Genomic DNA, 21,673 nt, shown 5'->3' with positions numbered 1-21,673 from the left:
ATTGTGATGTGAGAAAACGGATGGATTAATAACATTGTAGTGTCTTCACAATAATGACCTAAATGACTGAAAAGAATAATACAAATATTCCAAAACATACATTCTGTAAGCAATAAGGCACTAAAGTAATACTGCAAAAAAACAAACACAGCAAAGGAACACAATTCTTGACCTAAATGCAAAGCCTTATGTTTGGGGCAAATTCAACAACTCATCACGGTAACTGCCTCCTTATTTTCAAGCATGGTGGTGGCTGCATCATGGTATGGGTATGCTTGACATCGGCAAAGACGGAGTTTTTCAGGATAAAAATAAACGGGATTGAGCTCAGCACATGCGAAATCCTAGAGGAAAACCTGGTTCAGTCTGCTTTACACCAGACACTGGGAGAGGAATTCACCTTTCAGCTGAACAATCACCTACAACACAAGGCCAAATCTACACTGGAGTTGCTTACCAAGAAGACAATGAATGTTCCTGAGTGGCCAAGTTACAGTTTGACTTCAATCTGCTTGAAAATCTACAGCAAGACTTGAAATGTGAAGATTTTTGAAAATAATACAAATGGGCAAATATTGCACAATCCAGGTGTGCAAAGCTCTTAGAGACTTACCCAAGACACAGCTGTAGGGTGAGTACTTATCAAATCAAGATATATTAGTGTTATATTTTACATTAATCTCAATGGAAATCTTTGACAAAGTATTTTGTGTAGATCGTTGACAAAAAAAATACAATTAAATCCATTTTAATCCCACTTGTGTAACAAAATGTGAAGAAATCCAACGGGGATAAATATGTATGATAGGCACTGTACATACAGTACAATATTTACATATCAAAACAGTATACTCTAACCGGAGTTCTTGTACCTTGATTAAGTCCTACCGTGGTACATTTCCAATATCGGTAGGGAGAAACTCGGCAACACTGATTCTACAAGCAGTTTGTTTTCTTATTAGGGGACTATCTAACATGGAGCTGCCATTTGAAAATCAAGAGAAAAATGGTCAAAAACTTGTACTTCTTTTGGTAACAGAGCTATAAACTAGGCCTATTATCACAAATGCCAAATTGGTGCACTGCACATATGGGATCACCAAAATGATAAATCCAGAGCTTGCCTCTCAACATACACTGGATATTACCTGCCTTAGTTATTACCAATAGCCTGACATGCAAATATATCTGGAAAATCTCTCGAAAGGAAATGCAACAGGATTAAGGACGCTGTCATATAGAGCTGGAGTATTATACACACACTACACAACACTGGCTGTAAACATGGTCATGTCAACTATAGAGGAAATTGAAGAGTGGGGTTCTAAGCAGAGTCAGCTTATGCTACTGTACTGGAAGTCACATAGAAACTGTACAAAAACCTGCTTTTAGAGGCTACAACTTGGGAAGTGCTAGATCTGTATGATCCTGGTCTGGCACTGTGTAAACATTGCCTTCAGCTCGTTCTCTTGGGTCTCGTTTAGAGTGGCCATTTCTGGCTCTGGGCTCTTCTGCACCTTCGCCACAGCAAAGTTGATGCCTTGGGTGAGTCCAGCTTGGGTCAGGCTGGCCACCTGCACCATGGAGCTCTTGATCTTGGCAAAGGGGGAGACCACGCGACTGCCGTTGCTGTCGGCGGGTGAGGGGCCCAGGCTGCCCTCCATGTGAGATCCCAGGCTCCTCTGGGAGCTGCCGGAAGCTGCAGAGATGGGCTTCTGGACGGTCAGGAGATTGGGGCCGGAGGCAACATCTAGCTGGGACGGCCTGGGAGGGAGCTGGAGCTCCTCCTCCTGCTGATCTGAACCTGGGTGTCCGTCTGGGGCCAGGGGGCCTTTAGCATGTGGAGGGACTTGTGGGTTCTGTGTGGGGAGGCTACAAGCCACCTGCTCCCCGAACACCTCCACAGGTTTGGTCTGCGCGTCTTGGATGAATTGGTGGCAATAGGCATCAATTGGAGTTCCAAAGTCTATCAGGATGGCCTCCTCAGCCTCCGAGGTAACCCCGGGGGACTGGTCTTCAGGACTGGCTAGAGCCGGAGCCTCCTGCTTACTGTTACTGTCGCAGCCAGTGACCCGGATGTTGAGCTCCACGCTGCCTCGACTGCCTAGTCGCGGAGCCGACGCCACGATGCCGCAGCTGGGCAGCACGTAGTCCACATTCTCCAAGGAGCTGGAGCGCAGTTGTTCGTCCGAGTTGTAGGAGTCCGAGTCTGATGACATCTCTGAGTGGTTGTCACAGAGGTCCTTCAGAGCCGGGCCGATGTTGGCCCCGTCCGACGTCTCCAAGCTGCTATCAGACTTCCAGAGGGTGACCCCCATGGTGGGTTTCAGAAAGTTCACCTTCACGTCCGGCTTGGTGGAGAAGGTGTTTCCCAGTCTCCCCTTGAAGGAGCCCATGTTGACGTTGGACTTCTTCACCCTCTGGTTGAGGGAGGAGAACTTGTTGAGGAGGAAGCTCTTGCCCTGAGCCAGACCAGAGCTGCCCAGGACCTGGTCTGGGTGTCTGCCCTGGATGCCCATGATGTCCTCGTGAGGTTTACTGTGCCTCCTGAAACAAATGATAAAAATGTATATATAATAATAATCGAATTGACATGCATGATAAACAGAAGCCCTGGCTAGAAAATATTTTTATTTAAATGAAAGTTCAACAAAAATTAACACTATACTGTCTTAAACAGAAGCCCTGGCTAAAATACTATCATGCACATCCATGACAATGAGATATATTTTTGGAAAACATGTGTAAAAGGGATAATATAGACATACTGAACTGCAAGAGAAGAATATTCTGAAGATCTAGATAGAGTGATAATGTATTCCAACTCACCTCTCCAGTTTCTTTTCAACCACCTGCAGGTCAAGTCCCATGGCTTGCTTAGTTAGGCGAAGCATCTCTGCGATGCACTGCAACGTGTCTGAAATAAAATGAATAATTCCCACAAAGGCTGTCAGGATAAGGATTTCAGATTGTTTGAGATATACGGGCAGTGCGCTTCCAATCTACCAGGTTTTATTCACGGTCGACTAGTTTTATGCTGACAGTTTAATGAAATCTTCCCATACCTTTACCATCGTCCTCAGGATTCCTTGTGAGGGCCCTTAGTGTGTGAAAATAACCACTTGTCTCCCCATTATTATAGTGTAGACGCATACAGCAGAATTTGGGCTTCCCGAACAGAGTGGGTTCTGGGCCTACAAAAGAACACATAGGACATGTTGTGAGCTTTATTCATGAGTAACTAGATGTTTGTGGTAAATAAAAATTGTAGAGAAAAAAAAGAAAAAAAGAGTAGTTGCATCATTCAGAATTTGTGTACAATAATGAAAACCATGTCTATAGTGTGTGCTTAGTAGCTTTACAGTGTAAAATAAATCCTGAAGGTGTGAAGGACTCAGACCCGGTCAACATTTTGGAATTTTCACTTGGTGGAGTTAAATTCCTCTAGAAACATTCACCTATTTCAATCTTTTCCAAACCCTCTAAGTTGAGGCGTTGGTACTGATTGACCTTGTCAGCTTCCTCATCATAACTGTAAAAACAAAAGCAAATAAACAGAATTATATGAGGAAAAGCTCAAATACATATATTTGACTCTATTACTGTTCTGTAATAAATCCAGGCACTTACTATGCAACGTAATATGCACTGTTGGATAGCAGCAGGAGAACATCCACATCCTTGCTGGTTGCATCAATAAGGCTGATGAGGAGAAATATTTGCTTTCCACATTAACAATTTATTGAGGAATAAACACTTTCAAGGTGTTGATTTTGAAGGGTGTCTTAATTACCCCTGAGGGGATAAATAAAGTTGAACTGAACTGAGCTAGCTAACAAAGTGTTGGGAGAACAAACTACGAGAGCAAGCTCTTCGAAAGGATTTCAGTGTTAAAGGTTAGAGTTTTGATTTATAGATTGTTCCAGCACTAACCTCATGTCACAGTCGATAAGGGCCCAGCCCCCATGAAACTTCTCATCGTCGGGCAGCAGCAGCTGCATGTAGGTCTGCAGCAGGAGGCTGACCTGCTCCTGGGTTACTCTCTGGCTCTCCTGCTCCTTCTCCTCATGCTCCTTCTCCTTACTAAAGATGGAGTATAGGTCCTCCGTCACAGGATGCCCCATCATCAGATCTGGAGAGAGAGAGAGAGAGAGAGAGCGAGAGAGCGGTTGAAGAACGAGGACGGTCGAGTCACACTTTTGAGACTAAAACTGATTAGGACTGAGTCATTGTTGAGACGGAGGGTGGAATCCATTTTGATAACACTTTACTGTACTTACAACCTGCCGGTATAATGCATTTTAACTTGTTATAATCGTATATGAACCTGTGTCTTATAATAAGGCTCATAATATGTTATGTCTGTCCATGTTTTATATTTTTTTTACCGATTTAACTGGCTATTGATATTTAGTCAGGATCATTGAGAGATATTAACACATAAGGGGGTCATACATATTCATGTCTTAGAACGAATCCCAACTGCATCATAAAGCATTATAACCGCAGGCTTTAAGTAAAGTATTACATGTATTTCCTTACCAATGACTGCTTGTCTGTATGCGTCCCTGAAGCGGTTCAGATAGTAACGGTTGGCTGAGTTCACGCCATCTTTCATCACCCCGGCCAGTTTTCTCTCCCCCGTTCTGGTGAAGTCTCCCTTTATAAATGGATTACAGACAGAGCATGTTAAAAAACAAGCAAGATAGAGTCACCGTCTGTTCCCTTTTATACTCTTCCTGAGGAGAGTAGGGCTGTGGGCTGTGTCGAGTAAACATTGTTCATTTTTCCCCTTTTCAGTCTGCACAACAATAGTCTTAAAGCCCAATGCAGCCATTTTTATATCAATATAAAACCATTACTAGGTATCAATGTGTGTACTATTTTTCCTTGAAAAATGGGCAAAAATTGTTTGTTTTTTGCAAAAACATTTTCTTAAGCAAATATTTAGCTAGAACTGTCTGGGAGTGGTCTGAATGGGAAAGGCCAAACAAAAAAAATGAGCAGTTATTGGCAGAGAGGTTTGGAACTCTTTACTATTGGTCTATTAACCAATTTCCCGCCTGGTTGATGTCCCTACGCAAGCCGAGAATTTACGCCCAATCAAACGGGCTAAGTAGAAAGTCCCATGTAGATTTAATTTATTTTCAACCAGCAACTATCAAGAAAATAACACTGATCGAAAAGTCACACTTTTACAGTCTTAGTTTCATCTAATGTACAATATGATACAAAACACAGGTAAAACCGAATGGACTGCACTAGGCTTTTAAGTTAAACCAGAACAAATAGCCTTTCATGCGACTGCCTTTAAAAAAAAAGGTTTATTCCCTTAAGAACAGCCTTTATCAGCAGCGTTTTCCACAAGTATATGGAGCAACCAGCCAAATAGAAAAACTAGCCAGCCAGGATCCCCCGGCTATGAATTTTATGGCCGAACAAGCCATATTTTGGTGGCCTTGGGTACATCCTAATCAAATCAAATTTATTTATATAGCCCTTCGTACATCAGCTGATATCTCAAAGTGCTGTACAGAAACCCAGCCTAAAACCCCAAACAGCAAGCAATGCAGGTGTAGAAGCACGGTGGCTAGGAAAAACTCCCTAGAAAGGCCAAAACCTAGGAAGAAACCTAGAGAGGAACCAGGCTATGTGGGGTGGCCAGTCCTCTTCTGGCTGTGCCGGGTGGAGATTATAACAGAACATGGCCAAGATGTTCAAATGTTCATAAATGACCAGCATGGTCGAATAATAATAAGGCAGAACAGTTGAAACTGGAGCAGCAGCACAGTCAGGTGGAAGTTGAAACTGGAGCAGCAGCATGGCCAGGTGGACTGGGGACAGCAAGGAGTCATCATGTCAGGTAGTCCTGGGGCATGGTCCTAGGGCTCAGGTCAGTTGAAACTGGAACAGCAGCATGGCCAGGTGGACTGGGGACAGCAAGGAGTCATCATGTCAGGTAGTCCTGGAGCTCAGGTCCTAGGGCTCAGGTCCTCCGAGAGAGAGAAAGAAAGAGAGAAGGAGAGAATTAGAGAACACACACTTAGATTCACACAGGACACCGAATAGGACAGGAGAAGTACTCCAGATATAACAAACTGACCCCAGCCCCCCGACACAAACTACTGCAGCATAAATACTGGAGGCTGAGACAGGAGGGGTCAGGAGACACTGTGGCCCCATCCGAGGGCTTGATTCCATCTGAAATACACAGTTAAATTATTGAACACTATTTGGCTCTCGAGTGGCGCAGTGGTCTAAGGCACTGCATCTCAGTGCAAGAGGAGTCACTACAGTCCCTGGGTCGAATCCAGGCGGAATCACATCCGGCCGTGATTGGGAGTATCATAGGGCGACGCACAATTGGCCCAGCGTTGTCCGGGTTTGGGAGGGTTAGGCCATCATTGTAAATATGACTTTGTTCTTAACTGACCTGCCTAGTTAAATAAAGGTTCAATACATGTTTTATTTTTTATTTGTTGCAGTATTGTGTTTGGAATTCCAGAAAATCTATGAATTTGTTTTTTTTAATGGGATATAGTCTAGGCCTATATGATCAGGACTATTTTCTAAGTAAGAAAACATCACACCTTTAACTTGTCTTCTCTTGAAATTAAAGTATTTTACTGTAAGATATGAATTGACACAATTACTTTTGTTCTTCAAATTATGTATTTTATTAAAACAGAACAGTACGTAGCCCAAATTATCTTAAAAAATAAAAGGTTACATTTAAAAATCAAACAAATTGTGTGATGGGCACTTTTTCAAATGGAATTAGTCTCTAAACCAAAACAGATGCTCAATTAAATTCTGGGTCTACAGTTTAAGTCGGAAGTTTACATACACCTTAGCCAAATACATTCAAACTCAGTTTTTCACAATTCCTGACATTTAATCCTAGTAAAAATTCCCTGTCTCAGGTTAGTTAGGATCACAACTTTATTTTAAGAATGTGAAATGTCAGAATAATAGTAGAGAAAATGATTTTTCAGATTTGATTTATTTCACCACAGTCCCAGTGGGTCAGAAGTTTACACTCAATTAGTATTCGGAAGCATTGCCTTTAAATTGTTTAACTTGCGTCAAACGTTTCAGGTAGCATTCCACAAGCTTTCCACAATAAGTTGGGTGAATTTTGGCCCATTCCTCCTGACAGAGCTGGTGTAACGTTGTCAGGTTTGTAGGCCTCCTTGCTCGCACACGCTTTTTCAGTTCTGCCCACAAATAATTTTCCATGGGATTGAGGTCAGTGTGTTGCGATGGCCACTCCAATACCTTAACTTTGTTGTCCTTAAGCCATAACTTTGGAAGTATGCTTGGGGTCATTGTCAATTTGGATGACCCATTAGCGACCAAGCATTAACTTCCTGACTGATGTCTTGAGATGTTGCTTCAATAGATACACATAATCTTCCTCCCTCATGATGCCATCTATTTTGTAAAGTGCACCAGTCCCTCCTGCAGCAAAGCACCCCCACAACATGATGCTGCCAACCCAGTGCTTCACGGTTGGGATGGTGTTCTTCGGCTTGCAAGCATTCCCCTTTTTCCTCCAAACATAACGATGGTCATTATGGCCAAACAGTTCTATTTTTGTTTCATCAGACCAGAGGACATTTCTCCAAAAAGTACGATCTTTGTCCCCATGTGCAGTTGAAAACCAGTCTGGCTTTTTTGGAGCAGTGGCTTCTGCCTTGCTGACCGACCTTTCAGGTTATGTCGATATAGGACTAGTTTTTACTGTGGATATAGATACTTTTGTACCCATTTTCTCCAGCATCTTCATAAGGTCCTTTGCTGTTGTTCTGGGATTGATTTGCACTTTTCGCACCAAAGTACATTCATATCTAGGAATGAGTCTCCTTCCTGAGCGGTATGACAGCTGCGTGGTCCCATGGTGTTTATACTTGCGTAATATTGTTTGTTCAGATGAATGTGGTACCTTCAGGTGTTTGGAAATTGCTCCCAAGGAAGAACCAGACTTGTGGAGGTCTACAATTTTTTATCTGAGGTCTTGGCTGATTTCTTTTGATGTTCCCATGATGTCAGGCAAAGAGGAACGGAGTTCGAAGGTAGGCCTTGAAATTTATCCACAGATACACCTCAAATCATGTTAATTAGCCTATCAGAAGCTTCTAAAGCCCTGACATCATTTCCTGGAATTTTCCTAGCTGTTTAAAGGCACAGTCAAGTTAGTGTATGTAAACTTCTGATCCACTGGAATTGTGATACAGTGAATTATAAGTGAAATGATCTGTCTGTAAACAATTGTTGGAAAAATTACTTGTGTCATGCACACAGTAGATGTCCTAACCGACTTGCCAAAACTATAGTTTGTTAACAAGAAATGTGTGGAGTGGTTGAAAAACAAGTTTTAAATGACTCCAACCGAAGTGTATGTAAACTTCTGACTTCAACTGTATGTGTTAAGAGATTATACACCATTAGTTAAATTAGTGAAAGAATTTCCACAAGTGTTTGGAACTCTGAATTGCAGCATGTCATTTATAAAAATTAAAAATAAAACACTTGTTTAACAACTGACCCAGATTTCTTCTTAAATAATCTTGTAAGAGTCTGACGACTTCCACAGACTTCAAGCTTCCTTTTAAAGGAATTCTCTCAGCTATCTGCAATACAGGTATGATTGAAGCAGGTGTTAAAATGAAGCAGGGCTTTGCTACACAGACTTCAAATCAAAAACGAGATCTTTAGTTTATTTGTCCTGATGCGATACCATGGACATATAAACTACTTGGTGTGATTTATGAATGGCAAGGATATACGAGATCGACTTTATTCAGTCAGTTCGAACACCATGTACAAACTAGTCAAGCTTGTTATTCATCAATCAAATCACAGTAAGCCGATATGAGCCAGCACTTCGTGGCAGCATAAGTAACACGCAAAAGGAAAATGAATGTGCCAGATAACAATAGGGTAAGTGGATTTTGATTCATCGTTACCACATTATATGGGACGTGCAAATTGACTCTCAGAGGATAAAGGAGCATCATGCCTTCTCAGTCCGTGTAAATACATTTGACTGCAAACACACCGTACAGTTGAAGTCGGAAGTTTACATACACTCAGCTTGGAGTCATTAAAACTCGTTTTTCAACCACTCCACAAATTTCTTGTTAAACTATAGTTTTGGCAAGTCGGTTAGGACATCTACGTTGTTTACAGACAGAATATTTCACTATATCAAATTTCCAGTGGGTCAGAAGTTTACATACACTAAGTTGACTGTGCCCCTTAAACAGCTCAGAAAATTCCAAAAAATGATGTCATGGCTTTAGAAGCTTCTGATAGGCTCATTGACATCATTCGAGTCAATTGGAGGTGTACCTGTGGATGTATTTCAAGGCCTACCTTCAAACGCAGTGCCTCTGCTTGACATCATGGGAAAATCAAAAGAAATCAGCCAAGACACCAGGAAAAACAATTGTAGACCTCCACAAGTCTGGTTCATCCTTGGAAGCAATTTCCAAATGCCTGAGGGTACCACAAACAATAGTACGCAAGTATAAACACCATGGGACCACCCAGCTGTTATTCCACTTAGGAAGGAGACGCGTTCTGTCTCCTAGAGATGAACGTACTGTGGTGCGAAAAGTGCAAATCAATCCCAGAACAACAGCAAAGGACCTTGTGAAGATGCTGGAGTAAACGGGTACAAAAGTATCTATATCCACAGTAAAACGAGGCCTATATCGACATAACATGGAAGGCCGCTCAGCAAGGAAGAAGCCACTGCTCCAAAACCGGCATAAAAAAGCCAGACTACGGTTTGCAACTGCACATGGGGACAAAGACCATACTTTTTGGAGAAATGTCCTCTGGTCTGATGAAACAAAAATAGAACTGTTTGGCCATAATGACCATCGTTATGTTTGGAGGGAAAAGGGGAAGGCTTGCAAGCCAAAGAACACCATCCCAACCGTGAAGCACTGGGGTGGCAGCATCATGTTGTGGGGGTGCATGCTGCAGGAGGGACTGGTGCACTTCACAAAATAGATGGCATCACGACAGAGGAAAATTATGTGGATATTTTGAAGCAACATCTCAAGACATCAGTCTGGAAGTTCAAGCTTGGTCGCAAATGACCCCAAACATACTTCCAAAGTTGTGGCAAAAGGGCTTAAGGACAACAAAGTCAAGTTATTGGAGTGGCCATCACAACACCCTGACCTCAATCCCATGGAAAATTTGTGAGCAGAACTGAAAAAGCGTGTGCGAGCAAAGGAGGCCTACAAATCTGACTCAGTTACACCAGCCCTGTCAGGAGGAATGGGCCAAAATTCACCCAACTTATTCTGGGAAGCTTGTGGAAGGCTACCCCAAACATTTGACCCAAGTTTAGCAATTTAAAGGCAATGCTACCAAATACTAATTGAGTGCATGTAAACTTCTGACCCACTGGGAATGTGATGAAAGAAATAAAAGCAGAAATAAATCAATACTATTATTCTGACATTTCCCATTCATAAAATAAAGTGGTGATCCTAACTGACCTAAGAGACAGAATTGTTACTAGGATTAAATGTCAGGAATTGTGAAAAACTGGGTTGAAATGTATTTGGCTAAGGTGTATGTAAACTTCCCACTTCAACTGTGCATAGACACCCAGGTACCGGGAAAGACATCAGACTGTCAAACCAGCAGTGTTTCCCTGTCATCCCTCACTTTGTGACTGACAGGCACCTGTCCTATCAATAGATCGCTGGAAGATGCATATCTTTCATTCTAGCGGGAGAGGGCTCGTCTGACTTGTCTTTTTATGACTTGCGAATTGAAAAGCCTAGTTAATTCATATCTTTCATTCTAGCCGTAGGGGGCTCGGAATACATTTTTCCCCTGACTTAAGAATAAAAAAAATAAAAAAAAGTAGGCTAGATAAGTTAGGTGGGAAAAGTATCCGGCAGAGTTTGAGTTTGTAATCGACTGTATAGATGACAGCCAGGGCGCTAGTGGAAAACACTGATCAGGCCATTACACAAGAACACAATGGTGAATTCCATAAATAATGTAGAAAATGTGCTTATCTTCACATGTTATGCCATGGTTATATATCATGCATTATAAGCTAATCTAAGCAGAAGACAAAATAAGAGTCTGGAGGACTATTTGATCATTAGAAAACCCTTTTGCAATTAAGTTAGCACAGCTGAAAACTGTTGTTCTAATTAAAGAAGCAATAAAACTGGCCTTCTTTAAACTTAGTTGAGTATCTGGAGCATCAGCATTTGTGGGTTCGATTACAGGCTCAAAATTGCCAGAAACAAAGACCTTCCTTCTGAAACTCGTCAGTCTATTCTTTTTCTGAGAAATGAAGGCTATTCCATGCGAGAAATGTCCAAGAAACTGAAGAGCTCGTACAATGCTGCATACTACTGCATTCACAGAACAGCACAAACTGGCTCTAACCAGAATAGAAAGAGGAGTGGGAGGCCCCAGTGCACAACTGAGCAAGAGGACAAGTACATTAGTGTCTAATTTGAGAAACAGACACCTCACAAATCCTCAACTGGCAGCTTCATTAAATAGTACCCGTAAAAAACTAGTCTCATCGTCAACAGTGAGGAGGCGACTCGGGGACGCTGGCCTTCTTGTGAGGTGTCTTGTGACGTAGAAGTCCGTCACTGGCCGCGGGCAGCATTTGGTTCTTTAACGCACACACATATTCATCACTCCTCCCTGCGCCATTATACCATAAGTTAACAATGTGGGTCGACACACAATTTAACTTCTGTCTTGGTGCATGCATTTCACACTTGTCAATGTTCATATTTGAGAGATACAATAATTATTATACTTATCAATGTTGTGGATGAGCGCATTGTTTGTTTGTTCTGTTCCTCTCTCTCCATCTCTGTAGCTTCTGGGTATGCTGGAAAAGGACCCGAGCTAAGGGAATTGGGTTGGCTTTATAGTGCCTGTCCCAAATGGCTCATTAATGTATATGGGCATATTGAAAGATATTGTCAGTAATGATGTAATGTTGTAAATGTTATGTTGTGATATTGTTTAAAACCGTGTTGCAATGTATATCCTTTAGTATGTTTAGTTCATGGAAAATGTAGGTTTGTATTGTTAATTGATTAATTAATTAGGGTTAATTGTTCTGAGGGGAGGGGCTAGCCCTACAAAAGGAGCCTCTCTCCAGTCTCTAAGGGGGATTTTTTGGATTGAGCAGCATTGTGGTTAAGCTGTCCCATAAGGTAGACGTTGATGGCAGTACTGTTATTTTCTGTTCCGGAATCACTTGTAAATAAACACCTTTGCACAGAAGAACTTTTGCGGTTCCACCATCTTTTTATTTTATAGAGGTTAGGTTATCCAGTTTAGCCATCTGGCCTACTCTACGTGACAGTCTGTTTCTCAAAATAAAAAAACAAGAACATTTCTAAGTGACCCCAAACTTTTGAACGGTAGTGTACATTTCTCCCTGCAAATTGCAGAGGCCTCATATAATTGGTAGTTAAACAAGACTGGGCAAATATGTTTTATTACTCGATACATTTACCCAGGCAGCGAAGGTCTTCTGTGGAGAACCAAGACGGCATACTGTTGCAAGACGCAAACCTAATATTACCTTAAAACACACATGCAAATTATGTTACCTTGAGGGCGGCCGTGCCGGCGTACTGTCTACTGATGGTGTCGCCGTTGTTGGCCCACATGACCTGGTAGATCCTGTAGCACTTGAGGGGCAGAGGCTGCTCAGGGGGCATCACACCCAGTTTCTTCAGCTGAGGGACACAGAGACATACAGTTAACCATCAGTCACCATGGACAGGTTGCCAGAGCACTGCACTTCCACTCAAAAGTAGAGGTTGTTTTACATTTGGTCTTTCACCTTAATATTTCATCTGATATATATACCATGTGTCTAACCCAGAGACTTTAGTTGAAATCTGTATTAGAGCACTAGGAAATGCAATGTTATGACATCCTCAGCTTTAAGTTGACACGTGTTCAAAGTGGGGAGAAATCTCACCTGTGCCTCCATTACAGCACGAGCGATGGAAGCCTGGACTACATTGGTCCTGTCCAGACAGTCCATGCAGTTCACCCGGAAAATGCCCTCCTGGTGGCAGATGACTCCTGCCTGGTCGACCCTGACAGAGGAGTATACACTGTGACGCATTGCATGGGGATATGGAGCCACATGCGCTATCGATTACTGATTAGTTGAGGATTTTTACTTGCATTAAAAGGAGTCTCTGTTGGGGTTTGGGATGACATACACTCACACACTTACCACCCCCATCTCATGTCTGCAATAATATCGGAGATGGCATCTGTCAGCGTTTGCACATTTTCAAACTTCATACCTCGACTGATGAGACAGAAGAAGACCAATTAAATATATACAGGTGAAGTGCATACTATAATAAATAACAACTATTGTAGTTTAAGTTATTCTTTCCTCATTTAGATTTACTTATTCGATTAAATTATCTGTGCTGTCAAGATTGTTTCTGTGCAGCAATTTTCTTACCAGTGCTCATGGAAGTCAAAAGAGACATATGTCAGGTTAGGATTGTTGTATAGAAGGACTTGTTTGAGATATGCATCGCCAATAATCTTCTCCCGCCCACTTTGATCCACTAAGTTAATGATGACCTGTCAAAACAGTTGTAAATTGCATCAACTTCACTATAACGATAAGTCTTTATTTAGATACGTCTAAGTTCAATGAAAACTCAAACTTTGATATTGATATTAACCTCCTTCGAGTCGATTGATGCACCAACCTAAGTGACATAACAAAAAAATCCACATACAAATCCGTTAGTTTAAGCTAGATATATCGTTTTTTCAATCCACCGCATCCGCCAGTATCACACTTCCGCAGCGGTGAAAGGTGGCAGAGCTAGAGCGGTGTTTGTCAGACCATAAGACATCCCGAAAATTGGTCTTCTCATATAAACGTCCGAATGGTTTGACCTACAAAACTATTATGATCCCTCTATGGAAAGGGGAGACTCTCACCCCGACAAGTATCATGAGACTCATCTGAAAGTAACAGGTAGGGTTTGAAAACAAAACAAATGAAAGTATGAAGGCCATTTTGTGCCTACCCAAAAAAAGGGGGTAAATATCTGACACTTCAAAACCTTATGATTTTTTTAAATGATTTTTTTTATTTAAAGGGGTTCTAAAATTCAAAATCAAAAAGCTAAACGATCCAAAGTATAACCATCTTAAAACAATTCCATGTCAGTTTAGCACCCCCCTCCTCCCCCAATGTCTTAGACTCTAAAGATTTAGAGTAATGCCGATGTTATCTGGCAGATGCTTCTCACCTGCTTCTTGTAAAGGTTGAGCTGTTCATCAAAGTGCGCAGCAAAGTAAGGAATTGTCTCCTTCTCTCCTGACAAATCAGACAGTACATTGTAAGGAAAACAATCCCTGTCATACAGACGACCTAAAAAAAAAAGTAATCTGGAAATTGCACATAAACTCAACAAGTAGTGATGATTATAAAGGGGAAAGTATACGATGACGGGGGGGGTGGTCACGTGCTTTAGTTTTAGCTTGCCCAGTGTCCTGGACGGGCAGAGTTAGCACATTTAAGACCATTCCATTAGCTCTGAAAAGAAAACTCCACCCCCCCCGCAAGGGGGACAGGGCGTGCTTAAAACGAACACACCCATTATTCCCCAGTTCTTCTTTTGGATTAGAAATATCCCGCTGACCTTTCTCCAGCCGAGGCCTGGGGTTATAGCGGTAGCCTGCTTGGCTCCAGAAGACGGGCACCGAGCCGCGACTCTGCACAAAGGACAGCGAGTGGTTGTGCACGTGGATCAGCTGCTCGGTCTCCACAAAGTTAGCCACGTGGCCGTCTGTGTCCACCCCTCTGCGTTTGTACCGCATCCCTTTTGGGAGAAGAAAACTAGGATCATTCATTCCCCCCTCCAATGAGCTTAACTGGCTTAAGTTATATGAGAACGTAATGTTTTCTCTGACATTTTAAGTAAGTTGAAGAGAAAATATTGTTTATTAATTATCAAGTAATTAAAGTTCTATTTTAGAAAAACGTACAAATCTGCTTATCAAACTGTTGCAATTCGAACCTAGCAATTTGGCCATGACCTTTGACCTCTATTGTACCTGCACGGTGGCGACTGCGGCGGGAGATGAGGGCCACGGTGAAGCGCGGGTGGATGTCGTCCACGCAGGTGAGCTCCTGGAGCGGCGTGTCGGGGCTGTTCTTCTCCTCATCTGGACTCTCGTTGTAGTTCACCACCAGCTCCTCCACCTGCACAAAGCCCTGGATGATGGGCGTCACCCAGAAGTTCACCTCTGGAACCTGCAACACAACAAGAAAAGTTACAAACTCTATACAGTGATGCCAAATGTAGTTGTATAAAGAGGGAATTCAGTAGTTCAGTATATATAATTAACATAGATTTCAATCACTCCAATAATAGCTGCCACTAAGCTTTTCCTTGCTAAAACATTTCCCTATTATTCAAACAGGGTTTTGCAGAAGTGACACTAGTGCACTATGACCATCAGCACTCTTATACCTGAACATTGACAAACTAATATCTAGTCAATCCATTCCTGTCAAAAACAGTCTTGAAATTCATCAAACCTGCAGATCGATGAGCTCCTGGACCATGTGTTTGTTCCAGAAGAATCTGTCATCCACCTTGAAGAGGAAAATAACTTATCAGTTGAGCATAATTGCTTAATTTGACTTGTCGAAGAGCAGTTAAACTACTGATCTTAAAGACAGAAAATGTGTGGTTTAATACTACTGTACTTAAACCAGGCATCCCAAAGTGGCGACCCAATTTAATGCTGCATTTTAGTAAATGTCTCAGTTAATGCGACTTGTGTCCTCAGAGTATAGTAATATCCCTAACCTGCTTCCATAGGGGCAAGTTTGACTTCTCTGTGTCTCCCTGCCGCTGCACAGTGTTGGTGAGGTCATAGGTCATGCTGTAGTAGAAGGAATCGGAGTCCATGAATATCTTGTACAACTCATCGAGCAGCCGCCTCTCGAGACGCTCCTTTTCTTTGTTTTCCTTGACCTGAAAGGCAGGGGAATACTGGGTGGTGGGCATGGACAGGGATGGTATTAAATTGTCAAAATAAAAAATATGGAAAGGAAAAAATGTAAATGAACAACAAAAAAATGGTATACTGTCCAATTTACAAAAAAATTGACTAGTGTAAAAACAGCAAATGTACCAATTCCAAAATGTACAACTGGTGTGTAAGATGATAATACATGGGATATCTGAGCACAGTACTAAACATTGTTTTACCTTTTTCTTCGTGGGAGCCCCAACATTAGACTTGATCTGACTCAGAGTTTTCATCAGGAACTTCGACTCATCTGGAGACTGTGCAAGCTTCTCTGGTTTGTCGATCCCAAAGTGATGCTTCTTACAAAGCTGAAAGAGAAGCAGACTTTCTATCCCACTTTCTATGAAATTGTACGTTGTTAAGATACCAGCGTCATCTTCCGCTATATCGATACGTAACAGGAATTTAAATATGAACTCTGGGAAATAACTCACTTTTAACCCATTTGAAGGCATTACCATTCATTCAGTTCAGATTAGGCTAATTGAGCATACCAAAGCATTCTGATATTAAACTTCCTTATAATTGAGTGCATGATGAAAGTATTCCAAATATATGTAAAATGTATGTAGAGGGAATGATAGACAATCGGGAATATACTTGTGGACAAATCTAAACGGTTGAATGACAGCTAATCGGTATGGTATCTGTGGGTTAATTGGGTCTCAATGAGTTTTCTAGCTAATTAAATCAATTCAAAGCTACAAAAAAAGAAAAAAAAAAGAAAAGTCAACAACATCCAAAACTAGTGGTTCATAAAACTCTCTCTAAACACAACTTCACAGGGCTACTGAATTCCTATCCTAGACGGGGTGGAATAATCATTCTGTGGTATGGACAGTATGTAGGGCTATGTTCTAAAAACATACCAGAGAAACGATTATCCAACACATCCCGTTCTCTGGAAATGTTTCACTTACTTCCTCATCATCTATATCCGTATATGTATCATCATCATCATCCTGGCTCACCTGTAAGACTGGCATCTAAGCAAAATCCCAATTCCTCTGAGATCAAAATAACACTATTGTGATATCCATCTTAAAAAGTGATTCATTGGTAGCGACTCAAGGTATCAATCAAAACAGGGCAATCGAGATACTTTACTAGAAACATGGAAATGCAATCATAAAATGTAAAACAACTGAAGCTAGCCTAGATGATAGAGATGGTGTTCATTACAACTCATGACTGTAGCCTAGATTTAAAAAGGAGACTAAAGTAGCGACTGGTGTGCTATTGTAATGTGTTAACTGCTGCGTGTGTAAACTGCATAAAAATGCCCAAAACTACTTGAGTGCTCAGAGATCCATAAAGCACCCAGATAAAAACGGGCCTCATCACAGTCTCTCACCTCCAGCTCCAGATCCAGAGGCTCTTCCTCAGACAGAGGAATGACAGCTATCTTGGTGATCTTGTAGACTTTGTGGTCACCTGGCATCTGGCCAACAAGCACTTTCTGACGGATTAGTATGAGACCCAGAGGAAGATCTGCCAAAAGAAAGGGGTAAAGGATATGTCATCACAGGCACAGAATTCCACACATTCCGATAGGTGTGACTACATCGGCTGTTTTCTCGCTCTCAGTCTCTCAGTCTGCTGTCTCATGTGGTGGTGAAACGCAGCATCTGGCTAAATGAACTGAAATTTCACCCATGAAAATGCACAGTTTGTTAGAATAAGAAGTATTTGCATGCTGTTCTCTTCTAAAAACCTATGTATTATGTAGGTTTCCGAAAACATTTGCTTTGCCTTTTTATGCATTATCTTGGCCAGGTCACAGTTGTAAATGAGAACTTGTTCTCAACTGGCCTACCTGGTTAAATAAAGGTGAGGGAAAAAAATAACAAACTTCCAACACTGACTGCTTTAAGCATTATCAAGTCAAACGGACATTTATTTAAGATAATCTGCAAGAACTTGTTTACCGACTCATCGACTGACTCATCTTTCACAGTTATGTCTCAGTCCTTTTCCTCAAATCATTTAGCACACCTTTGTGAGTGTAAATAAAAAGACTGCATAAACAAAATAAGAAAATACTTGGCATTTCTGAGGACTGAGGCTCTTCCTACAATTAATCCAAAACCTCATTAAGGCAATAGAATGATCCAGTAATCCTGGGTGTTTTCACGATGAGTCGCCCCAAAAGCATCTACCGCACAAACATTACTCATACTAGCCTGTAGCCAAGCCCCAGGGCTAGCCTAGGGCTACATTCTAGGGCTTGTTAGGGGGGGATTTGTGCTGTGTATTTGAGGACCACTGATGAGGTTTGAAAGCTACAAAACAAAAAGGTGCAAGCTAATAAGAACAGAAGGCATGGTTTCAGAGAATAAAGGTACAGTTGTGGCCATATTGTGCAAGGGGGCCACACAGCGCAACATTTCAAAGCATGCGTACATGTCAAATCACGTCTCAAATGATCCAGTTGTGTCAAATGTTGGCACTTGTAGCACAAGGCCACACCATTTCACTTACCTGTATGAAGTTGTATTTTCCCGACAAGACCCTCAACCAGGCCTAAACACGTTGGGTTCCAAGCTAACAGCAAGTCTGTTGCTGAAATAACAAAGAGAAGAGACAATCAGAGAAAATAAAGACTTGTTGAATGGACACAAAGCAAAGACATGTTCTAAGAGAAATTGCTCTACACACTAAGAGCAATGAAGCAGTTTGATGATAGTTGATGGATTGCGGCCTAAATATTTACATTCCACACATGGCTGTGGACAATTTCCTGCACCTTCCATGCTAGGCTTGGACTGAGGGTATCTGTTTTTAATGTTAGGAATCATGGAGCATCACCGGTATGCACTCAGTAGCTAGCTACTACTGTCTGCAGCCAAGTTCAGAAGTATTTACTGCATCAAGAGATTATTCACAGAGCTCAAAAAGACATGTGTTATCAATTGGGTAGAATAGTACAAATGATGTAGAGAATACACAACAATTTCTTTGCCTCTGAAACAGAGGTATGAAAACCAGGTCACATAGGATCACAGGCCTTGGATGGAAACCTAGCTAGTGTGAGTTTCCATTCTTTAAAAAAATATAGTGTAGTAACATGATGCACTGGGGCATGACGGCATCACTGCCAAATGACTACATCACAGCTAGCCTACAAAAGAAACTGACTGATGCTGCTGACTAAAACAGTTTATAACAGAAAACTAAACTTCAACTGCTTGACACACCCTTGACGAGTTGAGTCATGAATGGGCGACAAAGAGGGTGGAGAGTGAAGAACATCTAGGCAGCTCAGACAATAACTCTTCCTGTTTCATGGAGCCAGAGAACTCTGTGTACCGGTCTCAGCATTGGAGCCCGGGCAGGGTGGTGGAAAATAAGGGCTGCCCCTACATACCCCTCTCTGTTTGTTCATGATACAGACACGCTACAGTACATTAGGGCTCGCGTCAACAGTAGAAACTCTTTTCCAATTAAATAATGGAAGAGCGGTGCAACCCAAACCTGTTCAGGCTGGCTGCACACCCATGTGATCTCAGCCAGCCCACAGGGTACTCATTCACATCAATACACAATGGCTGCTCCCTCTCCCAACTGCCTTTTTGTTACTACAGAAAGGCAAGCTTCACAGGCTCAGCTCTGAATTTTCCCAGCTTAACTCGTCACAGAGTAGAGGATGTGTTTTGACAAGACCCTTGGGGTGCAGGCCATGCTGGAGCAGAACAAGTCCAGCAAGGTAGTTTAGTGTGTAGCAGTGAGCAGCTAACTATGAACCCTAACAGCTGTTTTGTTCAATACTTCACTATTTAAATTTTTATTTATTTATAAACATACGGAACAATGACATTATCATCTGCTTCCCGAATCATGGCTAGATTTGATTTGAATGGAACCCCTGCTGCTAAATCATTTTTACTGTCTCCCTCGAGCGTCTTAGCTCTGCACAACATCAGCATCACTTTGTCTGGTTATCCCGAATATCAGGTCAACGGGGCAGCACTCCTCATGAAAGTAGGGCAATAATAAGGATGTAATAACTTGGCAGATAAGATAGCTAGACAATTACATTACAATCAACAACAACAAATGGAATTAAACGCACTGGAATTTAAGTACGGTGCGCTGTCCGAGCCAAAGCTTCCTACAGAGCTGTCATTGTAAACGTGTATAGCAGTGTTAACTTGGATAACAAAGACAACAAGCCAAGATGAAATTCTCATGCCGTGGGCTTGACCTTGTAACTTAAATTATATAATTACAATGGCTCTGCTGTCCGAAAGATAGCTAACGTTAGATGATGTACGTTAGCTATAAAAAAATATATAAAAAAATAAGATATATATACACAATTGACAAACGTATTTTCCTTACCAGGTCTGACATTCATGGTCCCATCTATTCGGCTACACCAAAGAGCATGATCGCCACTCTGGAGAATGTAATGGTCTTTGGCTTGAAACAGCTCCATTTTGACCGTGTATGTCAAAACCTGTAAATATAGCTGTGGTCCAAACCGGCTAGCTAATCAGAGAAATGTTGCTGGCTGGCTAGCTAGCTAACGTAACGTTGTGTTAGCTAGCTAGCGTTGCTGACAGCACGTTGTCCTAGCAAGTTAGCTAACGTTTTTTTTGGTGATTTGATATCGTAGTTCAAAAAGTAAGCATAGCGTAAATCAGGTGAGAAACTTCTTCAATGTGTGAAAATGTCGCTGGCTAATCATTTCCATTTTGAAGACCGACACTGTCAATTTCCTGCAGAAACAATCACACGTGACCTTATATCGTCATCCGATATTTACTTCCACTGGAGGTTTGTTCAGTTCGATTCAACGTTTGCTACGTTGCGTGGCGAATTGTACTGCACATCGAAACTGGTACTGAACTACACGTTTCCAAAAACGGTGCGAACCGTTGTTCAATAGCTTTTGAGTTAAGGTTTCTCCGGTGTGGTGGTTGTGGATCAATATGTGCCATATACAATCTCCACCTAGGTCACCATAATCACACCGTTCTTGAACTGGCCCATGCAGATATACTTCTGAGGAGATAGGAAACTCCATTACAATAGTATTACGGTCACGATGTACGTTGCCCATGCATCGTAAATGGGCCGCGCGGTGCATTCTGGGCTACTTTGGGGCATGGAAAACTCATTCAATGAGTGAATTGGGAGCTAAATCAAAAACCCAACATTAGCATGAATTTCGTGAACAACAAGTATAACGTTACACATGTTTTCTGAGATGTAAGATAACTGCTGTGTTGTCTGTAATATCGTCGAGCTTTGGAATCGTGACATTACGTACTTCCGAGGAAAATAGTCCGGTTTAGTGACTTTGAGAAGAGATAGCGCGAAAATTATTTTAGCAACAGCGTGAGGCAGCATGACACCTTCAACGCGATTAGTCAATAATGGGATTCCTATCTCCTACTTTCTCTGTTATCTCTGGCCCAGGTTCACTTTATTAACCTTGCCTGGCGCACCTATTGGGGGACGGTTCTTTTCAAGGACTGTTCCAATTAAGATCCACCAACTGGTCACTTTTAGAAATACAAAGACAATTAGGCCCAGCTTTTGAACCCCCCACCCC

At 41.8% G+C, this 21,673-nt stretch overlaps 1 protein-coding gene across 2 annotated transcripts; it reads right to left on the bottom strand.

Moving 5' to 3' along the window:
• Nucleotides 1-735: 735 nt before the first annotated feature.
• Nucleotides 736-21,163, bottom strand: inpp5f (inositol polyphosphate-5-phosphatase F). 2 transcript variants are annotated; one of them, XM_042323472.1, is made up of 20 exons: nt 20,455-21,163; nt 18,595-18,675; nt 17,468-17,604; nt 16,293-16,421; nt 15,888-16,073; nt 15,614-15,670; nt 15,127-15,325; nt 14,712-14,891; nt 14,319-14,386; nt 13,511-13,635; nt 13,271-13,348; nt 13,007-13,127; nt 12,630-12,758; nt 4,543-4,660; nt 3,934-4,132; nt 3,631-3,702; nt 3,459-3,532; nt 3,066-3,194; nt 2,830-2,917; nt 736-2,547 (listed from the first exon to the last, which is right to left on the bottom strand). In XM_042323472.1, the coding sequence occupies exons 1-20, from the start codon at nt 20,549-20,551 to the stop codon at nt 1,413-1,415; spliced, it is 3,402 nt and encodes a 1,133-aa protein (XP_042179406.1). In that variant the 5' UTR covers nt 20,552-21,163; the 3' UTR covers nt 736-1,412. The 2 variants fall into 2 exon arrangements, with proteins under 2 accessions (XP_042179406.1, XP_024280178.1); XM_024424410.2 differs by having other exon boundaries at nt 15,888-16,055; nt 20,455-21,160.
• Nucleotides 21,164-21,673: the final 510 nt, after the last annotated feature.

Source organism: Oncorhynchus tshawytscha, linkage group LG06, assembly GCF_018296145.1.
Source record: "Oncorhynchus tshawytscha isolate Ot180627B linkage group LG06, Otsh_v2.0, whole genome shotgun sequence".
In the NCBI taxonomy this organism is placed as follows: Eukaryota; Metazoa; Chordata; class Actinopteri; order Salmoniformes; family Salmonidae; genus Oncorhynchus; species Oncorhynchus tshawytscha.
This window is presented reverse-complemented; position numbering and strand designations above follow the sequence as displayed.

Excerpts from the sequence above, each read along its gene's own strand:
- inpp5f (XM_042323472.1), bottom strand. The coding sequence starts at position 20,551 with ATGGAGCTGTTTCAAGCCAAAGACCATTACATTCTCCAGAGTGGCGAT. Across the intron at positions 17,605-18,594 it reads GAAAATACAACTTCATACAG|ATCTTCCTCTGGGTCTCATA; the intron begins GTAAGTGAAATG and ends TTCTTTTGGCAG. Across the intron at positions 13,636-14,318 it reads TCAACCTTTACAAGAAGCAG|GTCATCATTAACTTAGTGGA; the intron begins GTGAGAAGCATC and ends CTGTTTTGACAG.